Below are 9,688 nucleotides of genomic sequence, written 5' to 3' on the forward strand. Positions count from 1 at the left end.
ACTATTATACCTTAGCCTTATGATTACGAACAATTTTCTCATCCTTACATATGATTTCAGTCCCGATCTTCTCAAATCTTTAATAGCATTATTGCGTCTTCTTTGCCACATACATCTTCCCTCTTTTTCTCTAATCTCTACTCTTATATTATTTCTTTTTCACATTCTCATTTTTATGCAAATGTTCCCTATTTCAGTTTCGTTTTTATCGCACATCTTCTTCTCTAATCTCTCAACTCTTTTGTTTTTTCTTTTTCAACTTCACTAATATCTCGTCTCTTCTATTTTTTTTCATTATAATAATTTCTATGTTGTTTTATGCTATTATTTTATATTTATTATTCTACTTTTGTCTAATTTATTTTTTACATATTAAATGAAAAGTTGTTGTCAAAATATGATGAGTTTTGTTCTTATTTGATAGTGTATGAATGTATAAATACAAAGTTATATTGTCATCTATATGTGTATGTATGGCTCAATAAAATATTTATAAAAAATCGAACCAACCGAACCGAACTAAACCGCATTGGTTTGATTTGGTTCGGTTTTTTTCTAAAAGTCAACCGAACCGAACTAAACCGCACGATTTTTTCTCTTGCTGTTCGAATAATTTTTTCCGTCAAAACCGCACCACAAACACCCCTAGCTATAATGATAGTTCAAAAGTTGAGATTGATTATGATGAAATTGCAGGCGGGGAATGACGTGGAAATAAATTAGTAAGAACCTAACATAATTTCAGGAATTAGAAACTTTGATAAAACAGAAGAGAAATGCTAAGTGTACACCAAAAAGCTACACCTACACCTTATTCATATACCATTATACATACTCTTGTTTTTTTTTAATAATTTTTCTTTGTATTTTAATTTTGTGTAACACTAAAATGATTTGAAATATCTACGGTGTAAGCATGGTGTAAGCATTTTGAGTATAAGCATAGTAATGCTCAAAACAGAAATACTTGGCACTATATTCTATGTGGCTTGTTTCTTGGATGCTCCCCACACCAACAACTCAAGTAAAATAAAAACTCTTACTAATTAATTAACATAATTAACATTGGCGACGTTTATTTTTCTTGATAAAAAATGTTCGACTCAAACATCTGTGAGTATATAAGTATAATTAAATATATCTAAGAACCAAACTTAATAGTGTCCAAAAATGGCCGAGGGAAAAGGAAGAGTTTGTGTGACTGGAGGTACAGGTTTTGTTGGTTCATGGATCATCAAGAGTCTTCTTGAAAATGGTTACTCTGTTAATACCACTATTAGACCTAATCCAGGTAAATTAATTTACCCTTTTTTATTTTCACCAAAAGAAATTTCTATTTATTTATCTATATTATGTGTGTTTGGTTTGTTGAATATGGGAAGAATCAAAACTAATTTCAACTTCAAATTTTTGTTTATCTGGACCAAGTTTTATTCTTTAGTATTATGTTTGTATGATGGAGTTGACTTATGCTCCCTTGTTGTGATGCAGTTTTTGGCTTATATAACTTTATCACGAAAACGGTCACGACAAAAGAATATCGAAAGATGTCGATATTGATCGTATCGATTTATTGTTTTTGTGATAAATAATAAATTATAATTAATTCACATTGCGGCGACTGCAATCAGCGTCACGATAGTTATATACAATTTGTTCAAACAAATGTTTATTATTTTGGTATGTTTTTTACATTAGCAGAACGTAAGAGGGACCTAAGCTTCCTCACAAACCTTCCCGGTGCATCCGAAAGGCTACATTTCTTCAACGCGGATCTAAGCAATCCAGAAAGTTTCACCGCGGCAGTTGAAGGATGCGTTGGGATATTTCACACGGCATCACCGATTGACTTCGCCGTGAGTGAACCTGAAGAAATAGTGACAAAAAGAACTGTTGATGGAGCATTAGGAATTTTAAAAGCATGTGTAAACTCAAAGACAGTGAAGAGATTCATCTACACTTCAAGTGGCTCCGCTGTTTCATTCAGCGGCAAAGAGAAAGAAGTGTTGGATGAGAGTGATTGGAGTGATGTTGATTTGCTTAGAACTGTTAAACCATTTGGTTGGTCTTATGCAGTTTCAAAGACTCTAGCAGAAAAAGCAGTGCTTGAATTCGGCGAACAAAATGGGATTGACGTTGTTACTTTGATTCTTCCTTTTATTGTTGGTCCTTTCATTTGTCCTAAACTTCCTGATTCTATCGACAAAGCTCTTGTTTTGGTCTTAGGTATGAGTTTTCTATGAATTACGGACATCAAAAACACAATACAGACACTAACACAGACACATCTTTTTTCTGAGGTGTATGTGTTATTTAACAAAATAATTTGAATTTTTGAGATGTGAAGGTAAAAAGGAACAAATTGTTGTGACACGTTTTCACATGGTACATGTGGATGATGTTGCTAGAGCACATGTATATCTCCTTGAGAATCATGTTCCTGGAGGAAGATACAATTGTTCACCATTCATTGTAACTATTGAAGAAATGTCTCAATTTTTTTCAGCCAAATATCCAGAATTTCAAATACTATCAGAAGAGTGAGTTCTATTAGTTAAAATGTTTCATTACAAATGTGACATGTTTTTTGATTATGGTATAGCTAATGTTCTATATCTGTTTTTGTTTTGTTCTTTTAGTGAATTGAAGGAAGTTAAAGGTGCAAGGTTACCACATTTGAACTCGAAGAAACTCGCGGAGGCTGGTTTCGAATTTAAGTATAGCGTTGATGATATGTTCGACGACGCGATTCAATGTTGCAAGGAAAAAGGCTATCTCTAAGTGTTGTGTATGGAAGTTCATGGTGCAATATGTTGTAGTTATGAAGTTGAGAAAATAATGAAATGTCTAAGATCAATGATGATAGTTACGGAGAAACAGTACAATAAGTATAAAACTATTTTGTAACCTTCATCTGCCTTGTATACACATGCTGTATTGTAAGTATGTTGATATTTTTTCATAAATGTATACATACTGTATGTTATATACCCATTCTAAAAAGAATATAACGCAAATAATCCCAAGACACACACAATCATATATCTTTTCAAAATCCACCTTCACCACTAAACACTCCTTATTGAACATTTTAGCATAATCCAACAAATAACCAACAAACAAACGGTCTTTTCAAAGCTCTTATTTCTGCTGAATCAAATAACCAACAAACGGTCTTTTCAATCTTGCTACTATTCCCCAACATATAAAATCTTGTTTGCATGCACAATGTTGCAGTAAGAAGAAAATTACAACATATCAATATGTCCACGTGCTTCAAGAGGCCTCACAGCCTTATTTACCTGTCCATGTTGAAAATTTGTCTGACTATATATATCAATTGCTCATTGTGATGTTACGAATCCACATAATATTAGGTTGGCATTCTTAGAGTTAGTGGTGGATCATTATGTGTTTGTGGTCCTATCCTTTTATATGTTGAAATTAATGACTTGTCCATTATGCTACCCCATTTTTTTCCCGATTTTTAAGGGGCGAGGCTAAACGGGACGGACATACCTATTTGCCACTCCTAACTACCTATAAATGTAATTATAATTTTAATCTTGATACACTACCGACACTTGTGGAGTTATATTCAATCACTTAAATTTTTTAAAGAAAATTTCTTTATTCACCCCACGAAAACCCCAAGATGCCCCTGCTTCGGAGATGTATCTCCGAAGTATTTTTTTTTCTAAATTTTTCCAGACTTCGGAAATGCACTTTCGAAAAAATCTTAAAAATTGGGATTTTGATTAATTCGGAAATGCAGAAAAAACAAAAAAAATTTAAAAATCCCAAAAATTAAAATTTTGGGATATTAATTAATCCACATATCATAAATTTGATATAATTTATGAGTAATGAATAATAATAATTATATATTTCGATATAATTTATGAGTTATGAATAATAATTATTATATATTTCTATTCTGATTCATATTTTAAAATTTAAAATAATTTTAATTACAAAAAATTTAAAATAATTCCGATTATTAAAATGTAGTTATGAATAATTTCAATTTATGTTTCTACGGTTGATAATAATATTGAAAGAGATCAAGACTAATGATAATAATAATAATAATAATAATAATAATAATAATAATAATAATAATAATAATAATAATAATAATAATAATAATAATAATAAAATTTATTTTTCATAATGAATTATGATAAAAGAAAATATTTTTCATAATTAAAAATGAATTATAATTTTTTATTTAGTTTAAAAAAATTAAAAAAAGATTTTGTCTTAATTTTATTTAATGAATAAATTTTATATTTAATTCTATATAATTCAAAATTTACTTATGAAATTAAAATGTTTTTAATTTATATAAGTTAGTAAAATAATTTTTAACTTTAAAATTATTTAGGAAATTTTGATTCACCTTGATTTTATTGATTTACCTTGATTTATTATTTATATTGATTCATCTTGATTTTAATTTTTTAATAATTATTGAATTCTTTCGGAAGTGTATATCCGAAACATTCCAAGACCAATTTGGTCTTGAAATATTTCGGATATGCATCTCCGAAGACACTCGTCTCCCAAAAAGAGGTGTTTTTGGAAATGCATCTCCGAAAACACTTTTTTTTCGTGTTTTCGGAAGTGTATATTCGAAATAAGACAAATTTTGAAAAAAAAAAAACGTTTCGGAAATGCATTTCCGAAGTTAGGGGTATTTTAGATTTTTCGCCAGAAGTGACCAAGAACACATGGGGCAGATAAAGAAATTTCTTTTTTAAATTATAAATCAACATCATTGTGACATTTTCATGATTATTATTTCTTTCAATATTTTAATTAAATCATGCTCCATTTTAATATTATATATGCATATATAATTTTATTCATTAACTACTAAATGAAATTTCAACTTTCAGTTTGTAAGTATATGTTTTTGGACAAAGATGAAAGAAGACGCATGAGAAATTAAAGGGGGTGTCGAGTCAACATCATGAATAAATATTGCTTGAATACACCACAAAAATTGTATGGACCTCAGGTCCCTACATGACCTTATGATAATAATAAATCAGTGAATGTAGCTAGTACATTTGTATGTGACCATTAACATTCATACAGAAGTAACAAAAGTGTGATAATGGCAGAAGGAAAAGGAAGAGTTTGTGTTACAGGAGGCACAGGTTTTATTGGTTCATGGATTATTAAGAGACTACTTGAAGATGGTTACACTGTTAATACCACTGTTAGATCTAGTCCAGGTATATGGTTACAAGAGATTTTTGTTTTGTTAGTTGTTATTATTAATATTATGTTCTTTATTTTATTATGTAAATGGCAGCGCAAAACAAAGATGTTAGCTTCCTCACAAACCTTCCAGGTGCATCTCAAAAGCTAAAAATTTTCAATGCTGATCTTAGCGATCCAGAAAGTTTTAATGCAGCAATTGAAGGGTGTGTTGGAATATTTCACACTGCTACTCCGGTTGATTTTGAAGTGAACGAACCGGAAGAAATAGTGACAAAAAGAACCATTGATGGAGCTTTAGGAATTCTAAAAGCATGCAAAAATTCAAAGACACTGAAGAGAGTTGTTTACACTTCAAGTGCTTCAGCTGTTTCTTATCATGACAAAGAAGAAGATGTATTAGATGAAAGTTATTGGAGTGATGTGAATATTCTAAGAAATTTGAAGCCATTTTCTTGGTCATATGCAGTTTCTAAGACATTAACTGAGAAAGCTGTTCTTGAATTTGGAGAAGAACATGGGTTGGATATTGTCACTATTGTGCCAACTTTTGTTATTGGACCCTTCATTTGCTCTAAGCTTCCCAGCTCAATTAATGGTTCACTGCCTTTCTTATTTGGTAAGTGTTTCTTTAATGATAATATTTTCTAGTCTCTACAGTCTGGATCATTTGATTGCACTCATACATCAAAGTTATTAGCACATTTGTCTATTGGTTCATATTTTCCATTCAATAAAATTTTGAATATAAATTCAAAATTTCAAATATATGATATTTGTACTTGCTAAAATACCATATTCAGGGATACAAGATCTCTTCATGTAATGGTGGTAAGAGATATCTTATGTTTTTCCTCGAATATTTGTCTATCCTTTGAACCTTTGAAATTGGAGGTTGAGACACTTATATAGATCCATAGCCTATTGTAGTGACATTTGCTATCATCCCACTATTTAAATGGTGGGATAAAGAAACTCTTTCCCCCACTTATGAAAATACAGTTTTCCTCTATTATCCACATTCCTTGACCATTATTCCACATGTGGTAAGTGGACATGTCATGGACGGTGGACCTAAGCTCTATCGGGTGGCTCCCTGTACCCTTTGGGAGACTATAACCCTTCGTGAGTCCCTGTTTATTTCGGGCGACTAACCCACTTTGGGCGCATAAACTCTTTCCTTCCCATGGCTCAATTATTCTTAAGGCTACTTTGTCATAGACCATCCTTTATTCAGGACTTTATAAAATATCCCAGTTAATAGTCCTTGAATTACAAGGACTTGGAAAAGACAACGTGATTTAACTCTAGAGTATAACCATCTTGAGATTCTGAGAATTCCTCTAGTGAAGCATGTGGTGAGTCCCTCTAGTGAAACACAGGGTGAGTTCCTCAAGGAAAGAATAAGGTGAGTCTCTCAAGCGAAGCATGTGGGGAGTCTCTCAAGCATGAGCTAGGGAAACACGTTTAACATTCCTCCAATTTTCTTATACATAAATGATGGTATCTACCTCTGAAAAATGAATTTCAATATTTCAACAAATACATATTGATTATTCAAAACCTCATGAAAATGGATGTTTTGTAAGTATATGACTTTTTCTTTAAATACTTTAATTTTTCTTCAAATACTTTTTCTTTAGATTTTGAATAAAAGAAAATTAAGACATGAATGATGAATTTAGGTGACGTTGACAAGAATCCATTTGGCATGTCTCGTTTTCATATGGTGCATGTCGATGATGTGGCACGAGCACATATATTTTTACTTGAACATTCTAATCCAAGAGGGAGATATAATTGCTCAGCATTCACTGCATCTGTTGGCGACATAATTGACATTATTTCTTCAAAGTATCCTGAAATTCAAATTTCAAAATCCAAGTGAGTTCTACATATGAAGATCTTCACCATAAAATTTAAATTTATGTGATCTTTCTTTCACCGTTACTAATATTATTATTCAATATATTTTCTTCTTTTATAGAGTGCTTATGGGAGCTAAAGGTCCTAATCCTCCATGCTTAACATCAAAGAAACTCATGGATATTGGATTCGAATACAAGTACAGTATTGAGAAAATGATTGAGGATACTATTGAATGTTGCAATGAAAAGGGTTATCTTTGATCCATGAAATTAACTAGATTAATGATGATAGTAAATGAATAAATAATATGTCACTACTTAATACTTGAGTTATTTGCTACCTAGACACATAAATGTGTAAACTTTATTATTCTATTGCAATATGAAAGGTTAAATGCAAAAGGAACTATATTGATACAAAATTAATAAGGGTTTCATGTTCTACTGTATTTGTATCATGTTGATGGCTATCAAAGGAAATGTCGATTTGTGTTTCTTTCCAAAACTAAAATTCAAGTAATGGACGAAGCCTTGGCAGTTAGTTTTTGGGGTAACTTAGAGGTAAACATGCCAGCTAAAGGAGCAGAAGGTTTTTTCAGGAGCTCTGCTCATGCTCTAGAAGATAGTCCTTTTTTTAGTTTCGTTGGTGATGGGTACCGCGGTTCGAGTGTTGATTGGAATAATCATGTTGATTTTTTTTTGTGAACATTTTTTACTCTAGTTACATTGCTAAGAATAGACTGTTGTGGGAGAAACTAATTTCCTTGAAAAGGCGTTGGGTCAATAAGGATTGATGTATATGTTAGAACAAGATTTGTTCTGATCAATATTCTTAGTTTTGATGATAACAAGGATATGAATTTTGTGTGAGATAATGTGGTACTCTAATACACTGCAATTTCCATTTCAGGAAATATATAAAGAGTATGCACAAATCAGCGCTCAGAAGCTTTGTCTCAGAAGGTTCAGCATGGAACATCAGAACATGGTCTGGCAAGACATCAGAAGATGGTCAAGGCAGAATCAGAACATGGGTCTATGAAAGCATCAGAAGAACTTGAGATCAGAAGCAGAAGCACTGAAGTTCTCATGGTATCACGCTCAGAAGCACTTCAAGGTCAGAAGACAAGAAAATGCTATGCACCAAGCTGTTTGACTCTGATGATATTCAAATATTATATTCACAAACATCAGATCAGAAGAAAGTACAAGTGGCAGGCTACGCTGACTGACAAAAGGAACGTTGGAAGCTATTAAAGGTAACGTCAGTAGACACAGCGTGAACAAGGCTCGAGGTAGTTGACAAAAGCGTGAAACATTAAATGCAATACTGTACGGAATACGCAAAGCATTAAATGCGCCCAACGGTCATCTTCTCAAACGCCTATAAATATGAAGTTCTGATGTGAAGCAAGGTTGACGATTTGCTGACAATTAACTTGCTGAAACGCTGTTCAAATTCAAAGCTCAGAAACTTCATCTTCATCAAAGCTCACTACATTGCTGTTGTAATATATTAGTGAGATTAAGCTCAAACGTTAAGAGAAATATCACTGTTGTGATTATAGCTTTTCAGAAGCATTTGTAATACTCTTAGAATTGATTACATTAATTTGTAAGTAACTAGAGTGATCAAGTGTTGATCAGGATACTCTAGGAAGTCTTAGCTTGTGTCTAAGTAGTTCTAATTAGAGTGATCACGTGGTGGTCAGGATACTCTAAGAAAGTCTTAGCTTGTGTCTAAGCATTTGTTCCTGGAGTGATCAGGTTGTGATCAGGATACTCTAGAAGACTTAGTCGCGGACTAAGTGGAAAACCATTGTAATCTGTTGCGATTAGTGGATTAAATCCTCAGGTGAGGTAAATCACTCCGTGGGGGTGGACTGGAGTAGTTTAGTTAACAACGAACCAGGATAAAAATAGCTGTGCATATTATTTTTATCGTTCAAGTTTTTAGACTACACTTATTCAAACCCCCCCTTTCTAAGTGTTTTTCTATCCTTCAATTGGCATCAGAGCGCCGGTTCTAAGGTGCAAGCACTTAACCGTGTTTAGAAAAGATTCAGGAAGAGAAAAACGCTTCAGTAAAAGATGGCTGGTGAATCTCAATCAAATCCAACTGCATCTACATCTGGCTCTGCTGAGCAATACAATGGTAACAATGGTTATACTAGACCACCAATATTCGATGGTGAAAACTTTGAATATTGGAAAGATATACTGGAAAGTTACTTTCTTGGTCTGGATGCTGATCTATGGGATCTTCTGTTGGATGATTACAAACATCCTGTTAAAGCTACTGGTGTAAGGCTCACGAGAAGCGAAATGACTGATGATCAAAAGAAAGATTTCAAAAATCATCACAAATGCAGGACTGTTTTGCTGAATGCTATCTCTCATGCTGAGTATGAGAAGATATCTAACAGGGAAACGACCCATGACATATATGAGTCCTTGAAAATGACTCATGAAGGAAATGCTCAAGTCAAGGAGACTAAAGCTCTTGCTCTAATCCAGAAATATGAAGCCTTCAAGATGGAGGATGATGAAGATATTAAGAAGATGTTCTCAAGATTTCAAACTCTAACTGC

At 32.5% G+C, this 9,688-nt stretch overlaps 2 protein-coding genes across 3 annotated transcripts; both read left to right on the plus strand.

Moving 5' to 3' along the window:
• Positions 1–1,147: 1,147 nt before the first annotated feature.
• On the plus strand, positions 1,148–3,191 carry LOC131612054 (vestitone reductase). 2 transcript variants are annotated; one of them, XM_058883868.1, is made up of 4 exons: positions 1,148–1,291; positions 1,699–2,226; positions 2,348–2,540; positions 2,640–3,191. In XM_058883868.1, exons 1-4 carry the CDS (start codon positions 1,171–1,173, stop codon positions 2,779–2,781), a joined length of 984 nt encoding a protein of 327 aa, XP_058739851.1. In that variant the 5' UTR covers positions 1,148–1,170; the 3' UTR covers positions 2,782–3,191. The 2 variants fall into 2 exon arrangements, with proteins under 2 accessions (XP_058739851.1, XP_058739852.1); XM_058883869.1 differs by having other exon boundaries at positions 1,702–2,226; positions 2,640–3,186.
• A 1,836-nt stretch (positions 3,192–5,027) lies between these two features.
• On the plus strand, positions 5,028–7,499 carry LOC131609516 (vestitone reductase-like). Its single transcript, XM_058881226.1, has 4 exons — positions 5,028–5,243; positions 5,324–5,848; positions 6,915–7,113; positions 7,217–7,499. The coding sequence occupies exons 1-4, from the start codon at positions 5,123–5,125 to the stop codon at positions 7,356–7,358; spliced, it is 987 nt and encodes a 328-aa protein (XP_058737209.1). The 5' UTR covers positions 5,028–5,122; the 3' UTR covers positions 7,359–7,499.
• Positions 7,500–9,688: the final 2,189 nt, after the last annotated feature.

Source organism: Vicia villosa, linkage group LG6, assembly GCF_029867415.1.
Source record: "Vicia villosa cultivar HV-30 ecotype Madison, WI linkage group LG6, Vvil1.0, whole genome shotgun sequence".
Lineage (NCBI taxonomy): Eukaryota > Viridiplantae > Streptophyta > Magnoliopsida > Fabales > Fabaceae > Vicia > Vicia villosa.